The 25,274-nt window shown below is 35.7% G+C and overlaps 1 protein-coding gene across 6 annotated transcripts in view; it reads left to right on the forward strand.

Annotated features, from left to right (window-relative positions):
* Nucleotides 1-20,344, forward strand: part of FBXO15 (F-box protein 15) — an 83,085-nt gene extending 62,741 nt beyond the window's left edge. For all 6 annotated transcript variants that reach the window (XM_007487786.3, XM_056823581.1, XM_056823583.1 and 3 more), the window contains 2 exons: nucleotides 15,430-15,554; nucleotides 19,805-20,344. In XM_007487786.3, the coding sequence (XP_007487848.1) occupies nucleotides 15,430-15,554; nucleotides 19,805-20,074 (395 nt within the window). In that variant the 3' untranslated portion in view covers nucleotides 20,075-20,344. The remainder of the gene's footprint in view (nucleotides 1-15,429; nucleotides 15,555-19,804) is intronic.
* Nucleotides 20,345-25,274: the final 4,930 nt, after the last annotated feature.

A 25,274-nucleotide genomic window follows, 5' to 3' on the forward strand; every position in this document is an offset into this window, starting at 1 on the left:
TGTTGTTAATATTTGCATTAGAGTTTCGTTTAGAGTCTCTCCTCTGTCATGTCCCCTCAACCGCTGTAGTCAGGCCGTTGCTTTTCTTTGGTGTTTCTACTCGTACAGTTTGTCCTCTGCTTATGAATAGTGTTTTTTCTCCTAGATCCCTGCAGATTGTTCAGGGACATTACACCGCTACTAATGGAGAAGTCCATTACGTTCGATTATACCACAGTGTATTAGTCTCTCTGTACAATGTTCTCCTGGTTCTGCTCCTCTTGCTCTGCATCACTTCCTGGAGGTCTTACCAGTCTCCATGGAATTCCTCCACTTTATTATTCCTTTTTGCACAATAATATTCCATCACCAACATATACCACAATTTGTTCAGCCATTTCCCAATTGAAGGGCATCCCCTCGTTTTCCAATTTTTGGCCACCACAAAGAGCGCAGCTATGAATATTTTTGTACAAGTCTTTGTGTCCTTTATCTCTTTGGGGTACAGACCCAGCAGTGCTATGGCTGGATCAAAGTCTTTTATTGCCCTTTCGGCATAGTTCCAAATTGCCCTCCAGTGTGGTTGGATCAGTTCACAACTCCACCAGCAATGCATTAATGTCCCTACTTTGCCACATCCCCTCCAGCATTCATTACTTTCCATAGCTGTCATGTTAGACAATCTGCTAGGTGTGAGGTGATACCTCAGAGTTGTTTTGATTTGCATCTCTCTGATTATAAGAGATTTAGAACACTTCTTCATGTGCTTATTAATAGTTTTGATTTCTTTATCTGAAAACTGCCTATCCATGTCACTTGCCCATTAATGTTACTTTATATTTGTCACTTTTAACTATACTAGATACTTCTCTGTAACCTAAATATTTCTACTTGCACAAAATTTCTTAGGTTTTGCATAATATATATTATTTCTATTATCTACTGATCCAAATTAGATAAGTAGTAGAAAAACCATACTTGTTAAATGCTTATTTGTTCCATCAGTAATCAGTTGGATCTTAATAATTCAGCATGATAATTTAGCATTGACATCCTGAATTTTCACATTCCTTGACACTATATTTTTATAGAATCATGCTATGCTACACTCTTATATTCAGCCCCTATTCCTTGTTCTTGCTTCCATCTCAGAGCATTTAAAAAAAAAATCTAAATTGTTTGGTGAATACCCAACATATCTATGTTGGTGTCCTCAGACAAAATCCTATTTTTCTCCTTGCTGGAATTGTTTCCATATCTAAACCTTTCTCATTCTTTTCTGGGCCGACCATCTGAAGCATATTATTTGGTATCCTAGCTGTCTTTCTTCTGAATGCTTTAAATATGCATTCCCAACATCTAGAGAATGTGTCAGATTGTGTTAAGATTTCTTCTCCTTTATCACTAACTCTGAGATGGAATGATTACTTCCTTCTAGGGTTCCTCTCATTTCCATTCCAACAGTAAGTTCCTCTTCATTACCAAGTATCAGTTCCAGAATAGAATTTCTTCTTATTGTCTCTTCTAGCCTTTGAATGATGAAGTTACTAAGGAAAGTTGCGAAATATTTAGCTACTATGTCTTTGGGACAGAGAAAGAGAATTCCAGCAAGAGTATGGATTATTGAAACCCTCAATCCCCTATGTCATGCCACTTTGTCAGACTTGTGATGACCTGTTTCTCAAATTACTCATTTATGTCCTCTTTTTGTTTCAATGGCCTGTAGAATAGTACAATGACAAAATAATGTCTAATTTTCCTTCCTTTGACTTTGACCAACTCTCCTTCAAATTTTCTTCTTCTTTTATTTCCTCACATGAGTATACTTTCTTACTATATAGGACTCCCCATGGAAGTCATTGTCATGGAATTCATTCCATCAAATATAGTGCCCATCAAATAAATTTGCTTTCTTGTGTTATAACTTAGTTTCTCTTGCTATAGGAGAAGCATGGTTTAGTAAAAAATAGGAAAGATGATATCCAAGGAATAATTTAAAATGAAACAAAAACATTTTGCACAAAGCATCCTTTAGCTACTATAAAAAACATGTAAGATTATATAGACACAATTCATGATAATCATTTCTAATTTTAGAGCTAGTTCTAAAAAGGCTTAGCACTATGGTATGTATGAGAGGAGGCACCTAGCTAGGATGACTCAGCTAGGTGGATAGAACACTAGACCTGCAGTCAGGAAAATATGATTTAAAATCTGACCTCAGACAATTAGCTGTCTGCCTTAGTCAAGTCACTGAATTTACTTTAATTCACTGGAAAAGGAAAAAGAAAACCAGTATCTTTTCCAAGAAAACACAATGGATAGTGTTGGTATACTGTGATCTACCTGAAAAGTCAGTCAACGAACTACAACAAATGTGTACCAGATCATTTTATTGGCCCTTTCAGAATGGGAATGAATAAATAATTTCAAATGAAACATAGATAATGCTACTACTGTTAGCCAGTTTTTCATTTTGGATTTTATTTGAAATATTTTTGTATCTATTCTATACCTCTTAGTATCTTGTATCATCTGCTGCACAGTGTCAAATAATATTTTACAACTATAACTTTTTAGTTTTTTGTCAAGGATATATTTATTGTTGGTTATATACAAATCATTGTGCCTATGTAGTAGAAAATATAAAGAATTTTGAATCTTGGAGAGTCTGTAGAGAGATCAACTAATCTAACTCCTAAATTAAACGATTGAGATTGGATGGCTTAAGAAAGTTGTTATTTTGTTTCAGAGCACAAAGACCAAGACTAGGATGCATCTGGCTTCCCAGACCAGTGTTCTTTCTGATGAGATATGTTTTTAAAAAGAGATTTCCCTAATAATTTTTTTTACTTCTGATTTAAGAAATCTTTAGAGGAAAAGAAATTATTTTCCTTTTCTGATTTTGATTCCAGGCGTAAGAATGATTTTACTTTCTCCTTTATTATACCATAAACTCTAGACAAGAGAATTATGCCCTCATTTGCTAGAAGTATTTGGTAATTAAAATTAAATAAACATTTATTAAATACCTGTTATGTACAGAGCCATACAGAGCAAGGAGGAACTAGGGAATGCAAAGACAAAAATAAAACAATCTTTTCTGTATAGAGATGACTTCCTGTTGAGTAATAGAAAGAAGGAGAGGTATAGCATATACTATACTATTTGGAGAGTCTTATGAGTATTCAAATGATATACCTCTTTTTTGTGACTCCTATCTATATTGTCTTTTAAATTCTTTAGAGAGAATGGAGGCCTTCCTTTTTATCTTTTTTGACCACTGAATTTTTGAGCAGGGAAGTGATATGATTAAGTGGTTGCCTTAGGTGGTTTATTTTGGTATTTGTATGGAAAAGTATTATAGAAAAGAGAAGCTAAAAGTAGGAAGACCAATTATTTGGCCATCACAGTCAAAAAAAGGATAATGATGGCCTAAATTCTTTGGGGGTGTAAAGAAGAGAATGTATTTGAGAGATTTGTAGAAATAGAATCAGCAAGATGTAGCAACCTGATTGGAGTCATCTATTTCTGCCATTTCCAAAGGTGACCTCCAAGGTTATAAATGTGGGTTTCTGTGAGTTTTGTGGTAACCTTGACAAAATAATAAAGTTTGGAAGAAAGGCAGGTGAGGGGTGGGTAGAAAAGAGAATATAAATTTTGGACATTTTGGGTTAGATCACATTTGCGACATCTGAACATATTGTCCAATAGACAAATAATGTAAGGCCTGAAATTCAGACATAGCCTTTGAGGGACAGTCATTTAAAAGAGCTAAGGATGAATGATTTTTCAGTTAAAAAAATAAACAAATAGGCAATAATCTGGGAGAGAATAGTGTCACTGAAGTAAACAAAAAGAGATAGTAATTAAAAAAAAAAAGAAGAGAGATTGTTAACAGGGTCCAAAACTGCAGAGAGATCAGGAAGGAGAGACTTTTTTTCATTTGAAATAATTATTAATCTTTAATTCATCAGTTTCAGACTAATGGTGGATTTCTAAGATGGACTATAACAGGTTGAGGAGTGAATGGGAGATGTGTAAATCAAGACAGAACTTTGTAGATCATTCTTTTTTAGAAGTTTAGTTCTGAAACAGGAAGAATGTCAATAACTTGAGGAAATAGTGTACAGTTAAAAATATTTTGGCTTATATTACAATATAGTTTATTTCCTTTGTAATTTTATGTGTTTTATGCATTTAAAAGCATTGTTTGAGGAATTCTTAATTTACTAGATTGCTCAGAGATCCATGACACAAAATATTAAGAATTTTTTGCTGTGAAGGATTAGATTGGGAGAATAGGAAAGGATGTTTTTGTTTATGAAATTGAAAGAGAAATGAAAAGACAAGAATTTATGATCAGAGAGTAGAATATATATAAGGACAAAATAGGGTCATAGTCATGTCAAGAAAATTAAATCTAAATTAGTAAACAAAGGAGAACAAAGACCAGACCACTATATTGGAATGTACACTGGACGAATCACGTGCAAGTCATCTGCCCTTTATGGGTTTTCCTTATTTATAAAGAAGTTTGACTACCAAGGTCCCTTCCAACTCTAACATTCCGTGGGAAGTAATGTCCCTGAGGTAGCATGATAGCTGATTGTGAAGGATTTTAAAAATTTTGCAAAAGAGGTTACAGTTAATGTAGTAGGCCATTGGAAGCTATTACAGGTTTTAGAATGGAGAAATTCCATCACTGTGGCATGGAAATGACTCTTTTATTTTTTGTTTTAGAAATCTGTGCCAGCAGAAAGCAGGGAAATCCATATGTTTGGGCCAGTCTAGGTAATTTTGGAGAAGCTCATCATAAAAAGTTGCCAACTAAGCAATGAAGGTTCTCAATATAATGACTAGTAAAGATTATTTGATTATGTTTAGTAGATCTGTAATATATGTTGATGAAAGGAGTAATCAAACTAATGAAATCATGAAGCTTTTGAATAAATACTGAAGTCTGGCCACAGAAGTTACAAAGATTATAAATGAGAAGAGATGGAAGTCAGGGAGGCTATGTAGGATGCTATTTCATAATCCACATATGAGATGATATGAGCCTGTACCAGAATAGAGAAAATGAAGATGAAGAGAAATAAAACAGTTCTGAGATTAATTAGAATAACTGCTAAGACAGTTTGGTTGTAAGGAATGAAGAAGAATTAAATAGATTCAAGTTTTGTAGGTTGGTAGACTAGAAGAATGATGAGAAACCATTAATAGAAAAGAGTGGGTAACATTTAATGGGAATTACAAGTTTAGTTTTGGATGCTATTTATGTGGCAAGTCTAAGCAGAAAATATTCCATAGGTAGTTAGAAATATTGCTGTGATGTTGGGGAGGCTCTTAGAGCTGGATATAGGGATATTTTTGTTGGCCCTTTAAATTCATACACTAAAAATGTTTATCCTATGCAAAGAAATGTGTTGGATGTCAGTATAGATGGAAAATTGAAGCCATGTGTGTGAATGAATTCACCAGTGGAATATGTGAAAAGAAAGAAAATAAGAGGACAGCATAGCTTTGGGGAACACCCATAGTTAGGAGGTAGGAAGAAGACAATTGCAGGAAAACTGAAATAATAGGTAAGAAAAGAAGAGAAGTACAATGTCACGAGAGTCACAGCAAAAAGAAGCAGTCTGGTCTAGTGTAAAAAAATCAAGTTTTGGAGTCTGGCTCACATTTAGTGGTATTGTGGCCTTTGGCAAGTTCCTTAACCTATCCAATGCTTAGTTTACTGAGCTATGAAATAAGGTTAATGATATTGCTTATGTCAGAGTGTAGTCTTTTAGACAATTGATTTTTAAAGCATAAAGCACCATAAAAATATGAGATAATGCTTGTTTTCAAGTTTTTATTTAATTTTGACAGCTTTTCTAATTTAATTAGTTATACATTTTTCTTGATGTGTGCATTAATACATACTTAATAGCTTGTTTTAATTCACTTAAATTTATGTCTTTAAGTACTTTAAAAGAAAGGTAAGAAATTCAGTATCATGCATAAACAGTAGAAGTAAAATAAAATAATTATAACATTGAAAAATTCAACCTGAAATAAAAAACACAATATGAATTAAAAATCTAGTTCACTGCTAAGAGGCAGATAGGTGGTGCAATGAATAGTTAATTATTTATGTATCTTGGATACCAAACCTGGGGTTGGAATTCAGGAAGACCACATTCAAATGTGGCCTCAGACACTTAAAAGCTATGTGAGCCTGGGTGGCAAATCACTTAACCTTTGTCTGCCTCAATTTACTCCACTGTAAATTGGAGATTGTAATAGCACATTCCAGGGTTCTTGTGATGATCAAATGAGATGATATTTGTAAAGTACTTAGCATTTAGTTTTTGCTTAATAAATACTTGTTTCCTTCTTATTAAATATTTCCTTTCCTATCATTTTATATTTTTTATGATTTTACTTCCTCCCTTCACATATGAGTACATGTAATGCATGTACCATATAGCTTGGAAATTTAAAAACTGTTTAACTGTCATTCTCCTTTTCAAGCTATTGCAAAATAATGGTGAAAAGTCTTGACCTCTAAGAGAAAACATTGATAATTAAATAAAGACATTCTGTGATTACTAAAGGGAATTACTATCTTTTAACTGACAATTATCATTGAGAACCTGTTGGGTTTTAATCATGTCCATTTTCTGCAATCTGGTAAGTAGAATCAACATGGAAAAATGACTGTTTCCTCATTTGGCTGCAGTCTGACTGCCTTTACATGTCCCTGCCCTGCTTCCACTTAGTCCAAACTCTTGATTTTGTGCATGGTTGTGCAGTAATACAGAGCAGGACAGAGTCACATCTGGTTCATTCAGAATGTCATTGTTATTTCTCCTCAGGAGGCATTACTGCTTTACAGGTTTTCTCTTTGTTCCCATTTGGCCTGCTGAGACAACACTGTAGCTGTTGTTTGGCAAGGGTCAGGGTTTATCTGGCATCCTTTCTTATGCCTGGGGAAAGGAGAGGTAAGCTGCATAGTTCTTGCTAATTACTCAGCAGTAGCAAAGGAAATGTGCACAGCCTGTGCCTTTGGACTAGAATGAAGACTTTTCAGATAATTACTGCTTGACTCACTTTATGTGGTCTATACTGTTAATGTCTTCTAACAGTGTGCAGAAATATTTGTCTTTAAAGCTACTATTTCTCTTAAAGTAGGCCATTTTGTCACAACGGAGGCAAACAGGCTAGCAGTGGATTCCACCTATTGATTCCCCTTCATTTGGGGAGTAGAGTATGTGATCACCATAGTAGGGTGATCTATATCTATCTATGGCTCTATATCTGTCATCATTTTTGTGATCTGGAGCTAATTCTCTCTGGTCACTGTTCACTTGTCTTTTGCTTTAAAGAAGCCAGGCTACATGTCAGTGAAGTTAGAGTCCAAAGGAAATGTAATGTACTCGTCTTTTCTACTCTATCACTTTTTGGCATGTTTTACCTAGTAGACATATTACTTTATTTCTGTCAGGTAGGTCTTTCTGTCTTTGGGGACCATCTATCTCTCCTAAGCTTTAAAGCATGACTATAGGGTGAAACTGCTGGGATCTGGAGCCAATTTTTTTTTAAACCCTTACCTTCCATCTTAGAATCAATACTGTGTTTTGGTTCCAAGGCAGAAGAGTGGTAAGGGATAGGCAATTAGGGGGTTAAATGACTTGCCCAGGGTCACACAGCTGGGAAGTGTCTGAGGCAAGATTTGAACCCAGGACCTCCCATCTCTTGGCCTGGCTCTCAATCCACTGAGCTACCCAGATGCCCACTCCAGAGCCAATTAGTGACATAGGGAAGTGCTTTTCTAGTTTATGAGGAACTCCAATGACTGTACCCATTACTTTTGCTTCCAACTTGTTTCTCCCCAGCCACTTTCTTGGGGCTCTGGTAAAGAAGATAGATGGAGGTTCCATTTTGTGGCTTTGTGGTCTACAATTCAGGGTTCCTCAAAGACCCATTTTCAGATTATCTTCAAAGTGTACTGCCTTACCTGTTGTGATGGCACATCAGCTTGGTGGAACCAAAGTTCCTGGTGGGGTCAGACAGGCTGCCTACTCTCTCCCTTGTTTCCTTCATGAATATTGCAGCCAACTACAGGTCAGGGACAAAAAAAAAATTATCCCTTTTTACTTAGTCATTTTCTGTGGGTTAGCTCTGGAATTCTGGTTGATACAGATTAGAAAGGCAAAAAATTTAAAATTTAAAAGGATATGTCTGATTATCAACAATATGGAAATAGGTCTTGATCAATGATACATGTAAAACCCAGCAGAATTGTATGTCAGCTCTGGGGGGGGGGGGAGGGGGAGGGGGAGGGAAAGAACATGAATCATAACCATGGAAAAATATTCTAAATTAATTAAATAAAAATTTTCAATTAAAAAAAAAACACTAGAGAGTATAGGGGATAAAAAAGGATATGCCTGTAGTTACTTTAATATTAGAATTTCTTTAAGACAGCATGGGATTACCTTATAGAACTAGAGAAAAATAACATTTATTTAGAGGAACAAAAAGTCTCTGGGCAAAGATAGGAATGAAGATGCCCTAGCATTATCAGATCTAAACTTCCTTTAAAGCAGAAATTATCAAAACATGGTTTAAAAATATTAAAGTCTTTTAGTAGAAGCTAGGACAAGAAATAGTTATAATTGCTAAGTATTTTATAAATTCAAGGATATTGATTACTAGAATATTGACAAAAGCTACTTGTAAAACTGGAAAGCACTTTGACAGAAATTAGACAACTGGGTAGTACAGTGGAAAGAAAAAGCAGGAAAATTCATCTTGGTGAGTTCAAATATGGCCCGGAGACTTGTTTGCCTCAGTTAGCTTATCTATTAAAAAAAAAAAAGAAAGAAATGGCAAACCACTTCAGTATCTCTGACAAGAGAACCCCAAAAGAAAGCATGAAGATTCAGGCACAACTGAAACAACTGAACAACAAGCTTAGACCAACATCTAATACCATATGTTGCAACAAAACCCAAATTATATATTACCTAAAAATTATTTAAAAGAAATTAGATGAGAATAGGGGGAAGTACCCTGAATAACTCTGGCCATGGAAGAATTCTTGAGCAAATAAGAAGTAATCACAGAAGATCAAATAGAAATTTTTAGTTATGTAATATTTAATTATGTATGAAGAAAATCCATGTAGCTACAATTAGAAGAAAAACAGTTGATTGGGGGAAAATATTTCTGAACAAATATTTTGGAAAAATTTTGCTAATTTATATACATATATTTTAAGAGCCAGACCCCAATGGGCAGGTGGTCAAAAGATATGAACAGTTTTCAAAAGAGTAAATTGAAGTTATCAACAAGCATGTGAAAGACTGTCCTGGGTTAATTCCAAGTTAAAAAAAGAATGTTAATATGAAAAAAGAAGAAAAAAGTAAAAAAGCACTGTCCCAACCCCTCCAATATAGTTTAGTCATTATAAAAAAATAAAGCTTCAAGATAGTCTTTTGGGGGTGGGGAGGAGAATATTCCAAACTACTACTAATAAGAAAAATGTACATTAAAACATTTTTAGAATTTTTCTTTACATCAGATGAGTAAAAATAGTAAATATTGGAAAAGTCGTTAGAAGACAGGCATGCTGCATTGTTGGTAGAACTTGGAGCCATTTTGAACAACAGTTTAGAATTGTATTAGAAATATTATTAATTTATATTTAAGTTTTGACCCCAAAATACCACATGTAGGCATATGCCAGAAGGTAAAATAGAAAAAAGATCTTATATGTACAACATTTAGAGCAACAATTTTTGTAATAGACCTGGAAAGTGTGTAACTGTGACTTTGGAAGTGACTGAATAAATTATGCTCTGAATATAATGGAATATTTTCATGTCATAAGAAATAATAAATATGAAGAATTCAAAGCAATATGGGAAGACCCGCTTCAATTAATTTTAGAGTGAAATAAATAAAACTAATAGGAAAATGTACATGATGACCACAATAATGTAAGGGGAAAGCACCATTGAAAGAATGAAGAATTCTGATCAATGCAGTCACTAATCATAACTTCAAGGACTTTATGGTCAAGTTTTCCTCCTGCCAACCCACAAAAATGTAGTAGGTATGCATTTAAGATGTAGTCATTGGATTGATTTATTTTTCTTACTTGTGTGACCTTGGATAAGTCACTTAATCTTCCTGAGCTTCATTTTATTCATCTGTGAAGGGAGGGGGTTGAAGTAGATGGCACTGGATTCTCTTTCAACCTTAAAACTATGATCTTGTAATTTTTAAAATCCTACTTATTTGTTGTAAAACGGAAGTCTTTTGGGTGTGAAAAGTAAGTTCTTAGGAAGTGAGGGTGATTTTTAAAAATAAAAGCATTTGCAAAACACTTTAGAAAAGAAAATTTCAGGGAAGAGCATCTAGAAAAGAAAAACACTCACAAAGTAGTGAGTTCTTGAGGCAACCTGATTTTGAAAATATTCAAGGATTGATTTTCAGTATTGCTGATGGAGCGGAAGATACCAAAAAGTTGTTTTAAAAAAAATCAAGAGAGAGGACTTCCGGTTAAGATGGCGGCTTAGAGAAAGCTCAAGTTCAGATCTCCGGAAAAACCTTCCCGACCGATCTCAAACTACAAGCTCCTAAGGCGCCGAAATTCAAAACGATCAACAGCACAGACCCTGGGAACCCTCCTCCTGGACCTGGACCCGGTTCAAAAGGTACGGCTCCCCTCAAAAGCCAGAACCCGAGATCCCTCGGACCTCAGGGGTAGGAGCGCAGAGTCCAAGGCTCCCGGAAGCCACAGCCCTGCCAGCTGGGCTCAGAGAGCAGAACCCTCAGGGCCTTCTACAGTCCCGGTGAAAGTTACTGCCTGGGGCTTCCGCTGCAGAGAGCTGGTCGAAACAACAGCAACCCTCAGGGCGGGCAAGACAGCCTCACGGGCTGGATCCTGCTATCCAAGTCTCAGTGAAAGTCCTTGCTCTCGGAGCTTGGGTTAGCTGCAGCCCATCCCCCCGCAGGCCGACGAAACAGCCTCACGGCCAGCGATTCTGAAGGCAACTTCCTGAAAGCAACGTGGTCCGACCCTTCCATTCCAGTTCCAGTGAGGCATATTCAGTTTAACCCAGGGAAAGTCATAGAACCATCTGCCCAGGACTAAAGCCTCTGAACACCAGACAGAGACAAGAAAAGCCAATCCTCCACATTCAGAGATGGAAAACTCCACAGAAGCACAGAAGCCCCAAAATACCAAGAAAAATAAGAAGAAAGGGGCGACTTTGGACACATTCTATGGAGCCAAAATACAAAATACAGAGCAGATAGAAGATAATATAAAAGAAAATGCTCCAAAACCTTCCAAAGGAAATGGAAACTCTCCACAAACCTATGAAGAATTTGAATCAGAAATGACCAAAAAGATGGAAGCCTTCTGGGAGGAAAAGTTGGAAATAATGCAAAAGAAATTCATGCATCTACAAAACCAGTTTGACCAAACTGTAAAAGAAAACCAGGCTTTAAAGGCCAGAATCAGGCAGCTGGAAGACAACGATCGTGTAAAAGAGCAAGAATCAATAAAGCAAAGCCAAAATACCAAGAAATTAGAAGAGAACATAAAATATCTCACCGACAAGGTGATAGATCTGGAAAATAGGGGGAGAAGGGATAATTTAAGAATAATTGGACTCCCAGAAAAGCCAGAAATAAACACCAAACTGGACATGGTGATACAAGATATAATCAAAGAAAATTGCCCAGAGATTCTAGAACAAGGGGGCAATACAGCCACTGACAGAGCTCACAGAACACCTTCTACACTAAACCCCCAAAAGACAACTCCCAGGAATGTAATTGCCAAATTCCAAAGCTATCAAACAAAAGAAAAAATCCTACAGGAAGCCAGAAAAAGACAATTTAGATATAAAGGAATGCCAATCAGGGTCACCCAAGACCTTGCAAGTTCTACTCTGAATGATCGTAAGGCATGGAACATGATCTTCAGAAAGGCAAGAGAGCTGGGTCTCCAACCAAGAATCAGCTACCCAGCAAAACTGACTATATACTTCCAAGGGAAAGTATGGGCATTCAACAAAATAGAAGACTTCCAACTTTTTGCAAAGAAAAGACCAGAGCTCTGTGGAAAGTTTGATACCGAAAATCAAAGAGCAAGGAATACCTGAAAAGGTGAGGAAACTGAGGATGAGAGTGACTTCCCCAGCTGAAACAGAATTGAATAAATAGCATCATGTCATTATGTTATTCAGCATAAGTTGGGACAGAAGCTCTCCTAACAAGTTTAACCAGAGTGTCCAGTTTTAGAATAAACCATTAAAGTGGATATCAAAATAATGAATCTCAATACAGCATCACTAGTGTGCACTAAGGAGAATTCTGCTGGCCCCCCCCCCCAATTCTCTCCTTTCTGGTAATCCTAATTCCACCTGCCTCCCAGGGTTGTTATAAGGATCAATCAATAAACTTTATTAAATGCCTACTATGTGCCAGGCACAAATGAGATCATATTTGTAAAGTATCCAGCACGATACTTAGCAAATTGTAAGCATTTAATAAATCCATCATTCCTTCCTCCCTCCCTTCTTTCTTTTCTTTCCCCTTCTCCTCCTCTTCCTTTTTTCTTCCTTTTCTTCCTTTCTTCCTTTTTAGCTCTCCCTCCCTTTCTTCCTTCTTGCCCAAGTCTACACAGACAATAAATATTGCAGAGGGTTCACAATTTCATAAATCACCAGATGCTGTCATTTCACCTTTATTTGCCTCAAGTTGAAGCTTGAGCCAGACTCCTAGTCTCCAAAAGCTATAAGACATCACCAGTCTCATTAAACGACTCAGTATAATAAATAAGCAAACGTAAAAAAAAAAAAAATCAAGAGATGATTTTACCAAAAAAAAAGACAACAAAATCTGTTGACCCATATTTATCCTTCTTTTGTATAAGAGTTTATTCGTGATGGAAAATAGAAGGAAACAGGTAGTTTTCCAAGAGAACTTTCCAAAATGGACCACATATTAATAAGCACAAAACAAACCATAAAGAATGTGAAATTATAGAGAATGTAGATTGTATTGATTAATTACAAAATAGCATATGTTTTGTTAGGGAAAAACACTCTTAAAGGATCTTATTGCCAAAAAAAAAAAAAGATTACTTATTGACTGTGAAATATTTTAGACATTCCTGTTTATAGGTTACATTTTTGCTGATTATATCAAGTCCCAGAAGTCTCCAGGGCCTCTTCAGTGAAAACCACAGCAAATAAGACCCCTGAAAGAGATGTGCCCACCTATTAAATGAAACAAGAAGTAGAAGAATACCTGTTATTCAGAATATGTGATACAGTTGGATCAGTATGTCATTTAATTAGTCCATTTATATGAGTATCTTGGACAAGTGTTGCAGATGGTTAATAAACCAGACCCCAGGATTGAATAGAAAGATTGGGAAGGGTTACATTTAGGAAACGTGTAGAACGCTCAACAATATTAAGCTGTTTCCAAGAGACCAACCCATCTTTCTAATATCATTGTTCCCATGATGAAGACATCTGCTTGTAAATTGCAGAACATGAACAGTACAATCTCCAAAGTATCAGAATTGCAAGTGACACAAAGACCATTGGAGAGCTATAAGTAAGCTGCAGTTTTAGTACCAAAAAGGGTCTTGAATAAAGAGTACCATATTAAAAAGTTTTCAAGAAAATATACCAAAATAACCAAACCAACCAAACGTTGGTCAATTATGTAATGAAAGAAAAGGCATAAGAGATTAAAAGCTAGACTGCTGTACTTAGAACCCACAAAATGCTAGAAGACCTAGACTTTTGGTGAATTGGAGTAGGTCAGAGGCTCTCAACTTTTGTTTGTCCTGGCCCCTTTTAAGAGTCTGGTGAAACCTATGGACCTTTTCTCTGAATGTTTTTAAGTGTAAATAGTAAAATTTATAAACTGTAAAAGAAACCAAATATGTTGAAATACATTGCTCAGAATATTTTTTAAAAGACACAGATTCATGGACCCTCAAATTAAGAATGAATTCACAAATTCACCCTCAAAGAAGAATTCTTTTCAGAATCTTGAGTATATCATTTTTGGAAGATTTACAGAGAAGATGTTGACAAAATTGCCCCGAATGAAAAGACTGGTATGGATCATGCTCTTTACATTGAAGCAGTGAGGTAACTGAGAGGAAAGAGCATTGAGCTTGGAATCAGGAATATCTGAGTTAAAATTCAGCCTTAAACTGGTTGTGTGATCCTGGACAAATCACTTAACTGTGGTCAGCCTCAGTTTCCAAAATGTAAAATGGAGACTAACACTGATTTCTTGTGTCATGAGGATTATATATTTGAAAAATGCTTGTGGTTGACACAGAAAGCAAATAATGTCTTTCCTTCCTAGCTTAACTATTGGAGGGAGTATCCCATCAAAGAAATCACAGATCCAAACTCACCCCCCCGAAACACACACACACGTGGCAAATGCCACAAAATTAAATGCTATGTGAATAAGATGTGGAAAAGATCATTTCTGAATACCAAAGATAGGAAATACTACTAAAAATTCTTATACCTATCATACTTCTTTTCTTTGAAATATTCAATCTACTTTTTAATATGAAGGATATACTTCTGTCAAGCTTTTCTGGATTACTTCTAATTTTTGGTTATAGCTACATAGCTTACATTTGTGCTTTAGACCTTCAAAATCTCTGGGATCTCTTTCCTCCAAACTTTCACAGTAGATCCTTCAGACCCAAGGTGACTTTATCCATTTTTATTTTCTTCCCTTGTTTTTATAGACATGGAGCTGCTTACTGTTTCCATAATTTTCATTCTTGTCAAATCAGAATATTATATTGCTCTCTTAGCAGTCCTGAAGTTGCTGACTACTGAGGAATAATATTAGTAGTATCCCCTTGACTCTTCCCAGAAACTACTTTTCCATGTCTCTGAACTCCCACTCTTAAAAATCTCATAGGCAATAGTATGTCAGCTTATATGAGTTTGAGAGAGTTGAGTATTATATTTTCAGTGCAAGCATTTATTTACACTTTAGGAATTGACAATTGCTGCAAATTAGACTAATTTCTTGTTTTGTTGATTGTCTAGACTTAAGAAGGTGATAAAGAAAATGTTAATCCAGGTTAAACTAAAATATGTCATATGCCAATTTTTTTCCCTCTGTAAAACTGATTGCTTAACATTTCCATCATACCCCTGCCCTCAGATGATCCAAACAAGACTTCTGACAATTTTTCCCCTTTTTGTATTAGCTGAATTAATGTTTTTCTTAGCTCATATAATTTAGACATAATCATATAAGCTGCATCTGATATGAAAGCATATAAAAGAAAAGAACTTGGCAAAGAAAATTTGAAAACTAAGTAATGACTAAATCCTGATGTATTATATTAATGTCTGCTAATTATTTTAAAAATATTTTCAGATTTCATTAAAAACGGATACATGAAGCTCATCGTTATAAGTTTTAAAAACAACGCACAACATTTACCTCTCATTGGAAAAGTTGGCCTCTGTTGGAAAACAGATGTTTTTGCTGGTTGTATACAGGTAATTTATTGTTTCTTAACCTTTTCTACTCTTTTCAAGGTAATTGGGTCATTGTTTAGTAAAAATGATATGCCTATTTCCCAAGTCTCTGTACTTTTCTGTTCTCCTCAAGTATTACAAATTCTTATGCACAATACATTTAGACCTAGGTGAGACCACAAAGGTCATCATTTCATAGATGAGGAAACTGAGGCCCAAAGAGTTAATAGAATTCCCTAGAGGTTACACAGGTCTTCTCAGGTGGCAGGGTTGGGATTTGAATTCAAGTCTTCTGAGTCCAAATCTGGTGCTTTTCCCACTAAACTGTGAGGCCTCTCACCTTTTGAGAAGGATGGGAAGGTTTTAAAATATATTTATCTGTCTTCTCTTAACATGCATTATAGTTCTAGAGTTCTCATTTTTAAAATTATTCCTTGTGCCTGCCTCTATTCTCAATCCCCTTTTTAATTTTGTAACTGAAATCTGATGTGTATAAGATGCTTTGAAAGCTAAGGTAGAGCTTATATGTAGTGTGTAACTTTAGGCTACAAAAGCTGTCTGTGTTGTGTTTTGCTCCCTTCTTCTCCTAGTCTGGGAAGGGTAGCAGCCTTGAAGAAAGGAAAAGAGCTCTGGAGGCCCCTGAGATCAAATCTTTCTCTCATGGGGAGACTGATTTAGAGAACTATTAGATCTGGTTGAGTTAATAGGCATCTTCTTTTTAGGATAAAAATACATTTTGGGAATTTGCGTTCATTGGTGATTGAATCTTTTCTTAGGCAAGTTCAGTGAAAAGCTTTGACTGAGAGAGTGAAAGAGAAGGAAATGGTGAAAGGAAAAAGTGGAGACTTAGTTGTCCATGAGGCCTTTTTTCCTATGCTTCTCCTACTTCCTTATTTGTCTCTATTATGGATATTGAAAGATTACCCTATTCACAGAATCTCACAGTTGGGTGCCATTGAGTCCAAACCATATTTGACCAAGAATCCCTCTACGGCATTCCCAGCAAGTGATCTTGTAACCTCTGCTTTAAGACCTCCAGTGAGGAAGAGCTCATTATTTCCAAAGGCAATCTGTTCCACTTTTGGGTAGCTCTAATTATTAAGGCATTTTCAATATATTCATCCTAAAATTGCCTCTTTGTAACATTCACAAATTTCCTTAGCTCTCTGTCCTTTGGAGTAGAGCTGTCAAACATGTGGCACACAGCTGCAAATAGCCCGCAATACTCCTGAGTACAGTCTGAACCAGATGAAACCTTAATTGGGAAATACTTAACAAGTGAGAATACAATTAAACATATATAATAGTACATTTTAAAATTAAGTCAATAATAGGAGCAGCTAGGTGCACAGTTTATAGAACACCAGGCCTGAAGTCAGGAGGACCTGGGTTCAAATTTGGTCTCAGACACTTTCTGGTTGTTTGACACTGGGCAAGTCATTTAACCCCATTTGCTTGGCCTTGCCCCCTTCTGACTTACAGTTGTTACTAAGAAAGTAAAGGTTAAAAAAAAAAAGTCAGTATGCAGCAGATCTTGGGCCCCTGATTATAATCCAGGGTCCTTTTTACTATACTGGGATTAAAACTAAAAATTATTTTCCTAACAGAGCCTGAGATTAATTTTTTAAGTGGCAGATTGTGTCTGGTGGACTATGAGCAATACCTATTTCATATAAATAGATATAAAGCATTAGGCCATTTCTAAACACATGTTAGAAAATGCTTCTGTTGATATAACAATGACAGTATATTAAAAATAATTGCTATGTATTAAGTCAACTCAAAAAACGTTCACTAAGCACTTAATTAAATGCTAGGTACATTGTTTGTTATGTTATTTCAGAAAATGAAGGGCCAAGTGGTTACTGTAAAAGGCAAGTCAGCCATAACCTTCAGTCCAATTTAGAATCTGATGCTTCATCATTCTATTATTTCATATTATTGGTCTGTCCTTTCATTATTGTAACGTTAGCAATAACTTTCCTATTCTTGTACTTTTTTTGTTTCTAGTATATATGTGGAAACACAAGTATGCCAATGAGAATATTAATATTTGCAAATAGATGTGTGGGAGTTGGCATTGATTTTAATTATTGGAAATATATAGTTAAATTAACAACTTATTTTTAATTAAGAAATCTAGAAATATGTGGGTTGGGGAATAAAATACACAGTTTCCTTGCCTGAAGCACTTATATACAGCTATATTTAAGAGCTGATATTCTAGCTAATTAATTAATGAGGTGATGCTACAAAATTGAATGTGTGAAGACAGTAAATGATATGTGTAAAAATGGAATTCCTACTTTGAAAATTTGACTCCTTATGTGTAAGTGCCATAGCTTGCTTAAAGATAGCCCTTTGAATCTGACATATTGCATGGTAAGTAGGATTGTTTGTAAAGAAGATAGATTTAAAAATTGTTTGTATGTTTAGTTTTGACTGCTACTTAGCTGCACTAATGGTAAAATTTCGTAGCTAAGAGAAGTTGATTTGGGGCCAGAGGTTTTTACAAAAAAGTAGGCCATACTTGGTACTGTTGAAACTTATCTCTCCCATGATTCCTTGCATGTGACAGCCACTCAAATATTTGTAGAATGAATGAGATTTCACAGGCTTTGGGATCGATTATACTGATTTGCTCCTGAAATTGGCCACTCACTCCTCAAAACAAAGGATATAGGATGCTACCAGCATGGTTTCCTTTCTATTGGAAATTAGAATGTCATTTGTTTTTTCTCTTTCTGTGGCTCAGTTGTTTGTGTGTGGGGATGAAAGGAATGATGAGGGGATGGGGAGTAGGGACAGTCAGAACTAGTGAAAATTAGTTTAACCTAAACTTATTTCTGGAGCAGGATAGAGTATATGTTAATATTCAATAGGACCTTGTTTTACATGAACTCAACACACATGAATTCAGTTATACCCAATTTTAAATTAAAAATTTAAGGCAGAAAAATATATAAAACAAAAAATTTTAAGCATGTGCTAATTCTACACCATTTCCCCAATTGACGTAAAGTCTTATAGCAGGTCACCCAATCATACTCATTTCCACTTTGAATAGCATTAGTGTTATTACATTATTTTGTGCCAGACATTGGCTTCTGCATCAGTATTTGTCAAGAGTTCTCTTTTGTAACAAGTTGTGTCTCCTTCAGAGCAGTGCTTTTCTTTGTTTCATTAATTTTAAATAGTTATTGCTAATGGTCCCAAAGTACAAGAGTAATGGTTGTAGCTCTGAAAAGCTTAAGAAAGACCTAAAATGTCTATGTATGTTCATATAAATAATACCTATTAAGTAACAGCGTTCTCTGTGATTTTCAAATTAAATGAAAGATCTTGGAACATATTGGTTGTATAACATGAGGGCCTAATGTACTATTAAAGTAAATTTATTATGTTGTCCCTATTCAATTTGAGGAGAGATTTTGGAGATGGGGAAGGAAGGTATAACTCTAAAATGCTTTAAAATGACCAGAGGATTTTTCTTACTTTTTCTGAGATCTCCTTATTTTCTCATTGATCTAATAAAATGAGATAAATTCTTCTATTCCTAATCTGTTAGATATAAACATATACACCTTCCAAAGCCTACTTGAAAATATTATCTCCCCTGGACATTCATGATGGGTAGAGCCAGATTCCATATCTGCCACCCCCCTTCCCATAGAGATTATCTTCACAAGGTTGTAAGTCCTCTCAGCATAATATTTCATCTTCATTAAATCTGATCTTATGTTGAAATATCAGATCAAATAATCTTAGAGCTAGAATACAGAAAAAGGATCCGCATTTTAGGGATGAAAGGGACCTTAAAGATAATCTAATTCAACTTTTATAGAAGAGGAAATTGAATCTTGAGAGGGAAAATGAATTTTTTGGGTTACACAATGGCAGAATAAATATGAGAAACTAAATTTCCTGTAAAAAAAGTATAATTTTAAAGTGCTTTAAAATGACCAGATTTCCCTTCCTGCTTTCTCTGAGATGTCCCTACTTTCTCATTGATCTAATAAAAATGAGACTGATTCTTCCATAGATGTGCCTTATTCTAAGGAATTAAACATGCATGAAGAGACAAATCTCTAGTATAGCAAAACTTAAAGAAAAATATCTTTGAAAACTTGGGATGTCTTTGAAATGACTGGCCTAGATTTTCCTTTGGAAGCCATTTATATAGAATTTCTCATTAACTTTCAGAAATCTAGGGTTATACTATGTAATTAAGTGCCAAAGATGTTATAGCTCTCTTTGTCTTTGTTTTATAGAACTGTTATATGATGGATGTAACCCTTTTGGATGAAACAGAGAAACCATTTTGGTGTTTCAGTTCCCCCGTTTGCATGAGACCTGCCACCAGACCGTCTGACTTTTTTAATTACAGAGGTCGTCACTTTTATGTAACCTACATAGACCCAGTAGGAAAAGTGAACTTGGAGCTGGTATGGATGGAAGAGACAGAAGAATACTACGTTGTTAGCCTGGCTCTTTACCTAAGAATAGAAAAAGTAAACAGTTGGTTTGGAACAAACTACTGACCATCAACCTGGCAGGAAATTATTTTGTTTCTTATTAGTTTTTGTTGTTGTTGTTGTTGTTGTTGTTGTTGTTGCTGTTGCTGTTGTTGGTATTGTAAGTTAAAATAAAACTTGTATTATGATTGCAACAGCATGTCTTCTGCCTTTCTTGTGGAAAAATATGAAGAATGGTTATTTTGTGTTGTTTCTTTGGATGATTTATGAGATATTTAAATATGTGAAAAAATCACAATAAAATCTTCCTACAAAGATTGTGATAAAATAAAGAAATATTTCTATTTATTATCATCTGGAATTATGACATAATGCTACATAATTAAGCATGGTTCATCTAGGAACACATAATCACTAGTGCTACAAATGTATTTTCTAAACTGGTAAGAATTCAGGATATTGGGATAATATTTAAAAATCAACTTCATTAAGCCCCTCAGGACTAAAAGATGATTTATTTGTGATATTCAGCAAAGCATATCAGTAAATTTAATAAAACAGATAAATGACCTAATTCATGGGAACAGAGGTCTCTTAAATCATTGGAAAGATTTATCACTTATAAGAACAAGTCATTGTACAAGTGGCCTTAAGAAATTGAAACTTATAATAGTTGGAAAAAAAAGATGAATGCAGTAAAAAAGACTGTCTCAAGAAAAAAAAAACACCTTATCAAAATACTTCTTTGTGAGTGAATTAAAAGGTGCTTTGGACCTCTGAAATTAAATAAGTGAAAATAAGGTGGGACACATATAGTGACATTACATATTTTAAAGTTAATTCTAATTTTTGCATTTAGTTAATATTAACAGTTTATTCATTTTAGCTTATTTTTACCTATGCAAAAAAGTGCTTATAAATAATTTTTTGGAATCTTGCGGTTTCTCCCACTGAGATTTAATTATACTCTCACATTTACATTAAATTTTCTTAACATGTAGGCTGAAACAAATATTGCATTTATAATTTATAAATATTATAACTGGAGATATTACTTCTTTAAGGGTGGTAGGTAAATGACTAGAACATAGAATCATGAAAGTCATCCTGAGTCCTTTTAGGGCTCTGCCAGTACAACACAAGCTCTTCAAGTCTTACTAATACGAAAGGTCTTTAAATATGGTCCTGGTGAGAGACTTTATGTCTGTTGTTCAAAATTCAAGGTACATAAATGTGCAATAGACTGATCACTGAAGAAATTGGTCTTAAGACAACAGGTTTTGGGATATTGTACTGAGGTAAATATAAACATAAAAAGGGACTTCCAGGTAATCATGGCTGCAATCTAGACGCCACACGCTTCCTCTCCCCGGCACCGAACAAAATAGACTACATCAAAGGAGTATAAAAATCACCTTTGGCAGAACAGGACTCTCCAGTACCACACAGAGGTGAAGGTACATGGGGTTTGAACATTTCCACACTATAATAAGAAGGAAGAAAAGCTTGCACAGAAATGTGAACTGAGCCTCCCTTCTCCCCTCCACCTCCCCCACCAAACCAGAGCGAGCTACCAGATCTCTCACTGGGACACCGAGTGAGTGGGGAACTTCTCTGGGGGGGGGGCACTCCAGGGTCCTTGGGATCTGGGGACTGCCAGGCAACAACGTCTCAGAGTGGTTTCACGGGAGAACCCGGCGCTGAGCGTGGTCTGCAGAGCCTTACTTGGGGCGGTTGCGCAGAGCATCTTGGCGGAGCTAAACACCAGGGGCAGACCACGCGCTGATTATCTGGGTGGAGCTGAACACCTGGGCAGCTTGGATGTGATCAGGGGCCCAGCTCTCTAAGAAACCTTGGAGGATGGGAAGAACTAGTCTGAGGCAACCTAAATTCACAGAAAACCCGTCCATATCACCCAGACCCCAGACCAAAAAGGAAAGGGGAATAAAACCACCAGAGGGATGGCTCACATGGCCCAAAATCAAGCCTCCAGGAAGAAAGGAAAAAGGTGACTATTGAAAACTTTTATGGTGGAAGTACCCAAGGAAAAGAAGAGAATGAGGAGGAAATCCAAAAAAAATCAGAACATGCCTCCCAAAATGGAAACTATCAACAAGCTCTGGAAGATCTCAAACTGGAACTTATCCAAAAGATGGAAACCTGGAAAGAAAAATGGGAGAAAGAGATCAGCAGTCTGACAGATAAGACTGCTCAATTGGAAAAAGAGCTCGAAGCATCCAATAGAAGGGCAGACAAAGCTGAAGAGCAAAACCAGTCCCTAATGACCAGAATTAAGCAACTCGAAGAAAGTGAGATCATAAAACAGCAAGAATCAATAAAGCAAACCCAAAAAATTAATGAATTAGAAGAAAACATAAAATATCTCATTGAGAAGGTCACAGATTTGGAAAATAGAGGGAGAAGAGACAACCTCCGAATTATCGGTCTCCCAGAAAAACCAGAGATAAACAATAAACTCGCTATTATTCTACAGTAGATTATAAAAGAAAATTGCCTCACTTTCTGGAGGAAGGGGGCAAAATAGAAATAGAAAGAATTCATAGAACACCCTCTATAATAAATCCCCAAAAGACAACCCCTAAGAATGTAATTGCCAAATTCAAGAGCTTCCAAGAAAAGGAGAAAATTCTACAAGAAGCCAAGAAGAGGAGCTTCAGATATAAGGGGGCTCCCATAAGGATCACACACGACCTAGCGGCTAACACTCTAAGCAAAGCATGGAACACGATATTTAGAAAGGCAAGAGAGCTGGGTCTCCAACCAAGAATCAACTACCCAGCAAAATTGACTATGTACTTCCAGGGGAAAGAATGGGCATTCAACAAAATAGAAGATTTCCAAGCATTTGCTAAGACAAGACCAGAACTCTGTGGAAAGTTTGATATCCAAGCACAGAAAGAAAGAGAAACATGAAAAGGTAAATATGAAAGCAAGGGAAAAGGAGATAAATCTTATCTTTTTCTTTAAGTCAAACTCTCTTCTATAAGGACTACATTTACATCAAATTATATATATTAATATGTGGGAAAAATGTATTGGTTAACTTTCAAAAATTGTAGCATCATAAGAGTAGTTAGAAGAAACATGCATAGGGAAAGATTGGGGCATTAAGAAGATTTGGGGAAAGTGGGGGCAAAGAAAGGAAAAGGGAGGGAGGGAACCATCGATAACACTAAGATTTACTTCAAGAAATAGGGGGGGGGACTTAATACAATACTCTTTCCCATATAAAGATACACATGGGAAGGGGAGGGGAAGAACTCTCATATGAGAAGGAGAGGAAGAGAGCGTGAAGTGGAATTACTTAAACCTTACTCTCAGTGAAATCAAATCTGAGAGGGAAGAACATCTAGATCCAGTGGGATCCTGAATTCTATCTTATCCATTAGGGCAAGAAAGAAAGGAAAATTAAGGAGGGGGGGGGATTATAAAAAGGGAGGGAAGGAGAGGGGGGAGGGGAAGGGAGCATAAAAAGGGAGGGGCTAGAAAGGGAAGCATCTCAAGGGAGGTGACTAGGGGGACTGACCTAAAGTAAATCACTGGTTCAAAAGGAGATAGCTAAAGAAGAAAGGTCAGAACTAGCGGAAGATATCAAAATGCCAGCTAATCCACAAATGACAATCATAACTTTGAACGTGAATGGGATGAACTCACCCATAAAATGTAGACAAATAGCAGATTGTATTAGAACCCAAAACCCTACCATTTGTTGTCTTCAAGAAACACATATGAGGTGGGTCGACACTCACAAGGTTAGAATTAAAGGTTGGAGTAAGACCTTTTGGGCCTCAACTGATAGAAAGAAGGCAGGAGTTGCAATCATGATATCTGACAAAGCCAAAGCAAAAATAGACCTGATCAAAAGGGATAGGGAAGGTAAATATATTCTGTTAAAAGGGAGTATAGACAATGAGGAAATATCACTAATCAACATGTATGCACCAAACGAAATAGCATCCAAATTTTTAATAGAGAAACTAGGAGAATTGAAGGAGGAAATAGTAAAACCATATTAGTGGGAGACTTGAACCAACCACTATCAAATTTAGATAAATCAAACCAAAAAATAAACAAGAAAGAGGTAAAAGAGGTGAATGAAATCTTAGAAAAATTAGAGTTAATAGACATATGGAGAAAAATAAATAGGGACAAAAAGGAATACACCTTCTTTTCAGCACCACATATAAGCACATTCACAAAAATAGATCATACACTAGGTCACAGAAACATGGCACTCAAATGCAGAAAAGCAGAAATAATAAATGCAACCTTTTCAGATCACAAGGCAATAAAAATATTGATTGGTAAGGGTACATGGAGAGCTAAATCAAAAATTAATTGGAAATTAAATAATATGATACTCCAAAATCGGATAGTTAGAGAAGAAATCATAGAAACAATAATTTTGTTGAAGAAAATGACAATGGCGAGACATCCTTTCAAACCTTATGGGATGCAGCCAAGGCAGTACTTAGAGGAAAATTCATATCCCTGAGTGCATATATTAACAAATTAGGGAGGACAGAGATCAAGGAATTAGAAATACAAATCAAAAAACTTGAGAACAAACAAATTAAAAACCCCCAGAAGAAAACCAAACTAGAGATCCTAAAAATTAAGGGAGAAATTAATAAAATCAAAAGTGACAGAATTATTGAGCAAATAAACAAGACTAGAAGCTGGTACTTTGAAAAAACAGACAAAATAGACAAACTACTGGTCAATCTAATTAAAAAAAGGAAAGAAGAAAGGCAAATTAACAGCATCAAGGATGAAAAGGGTGACCTCACCTCCAATGAAGAGGAAATTAAGGCAATCATTAAAAACTACTTTGCCCAACTATATGGCAATAAATATAACAACCTAGGTGATATGGATGAATATTTACAAAAATATAAATTGCCTAGACTAACAGAAGAAGAAATAGATTTCTTAAATAATCCCATATCAGAAAAAGAAATACAACAGGCCATCAAAGAACTTCCTAAGAAAAAATGCCCAGGGCCTGCCGGATTCACCAGTGAATTCTATCAAACATTCAAAGAACAGCTAACTCCAATACTATACAAACTATTTGACATAATAAGCAAAGAGGGAGTTCTACCAAACTCCTTTTATGACACAAACATTGTACTGATTCCAAAACCAGGCAGGTCAAAAACAGAGAAAGAAAATTATAGACCAATCTCCCTAATGAATATAGATGCAAAAATCTTAAATAGGATACTAGCAAAAAGACTCCAGC

The sequence above is a fragment of the Monodelphis domestica genome, chromosome 3 (genome assembly GCF_027887165.1).
Source record: "Monodelphis domestica isolate mMonDom1 chromosome 3, mMonDom1.pri, whole genome shotgun sequence".
NCBI lineage: Eukaryota > Metazoa > Chordata > Mammalia > Didelphimorphia > Didelphidae > Monodelphis > Monodelphis domestica.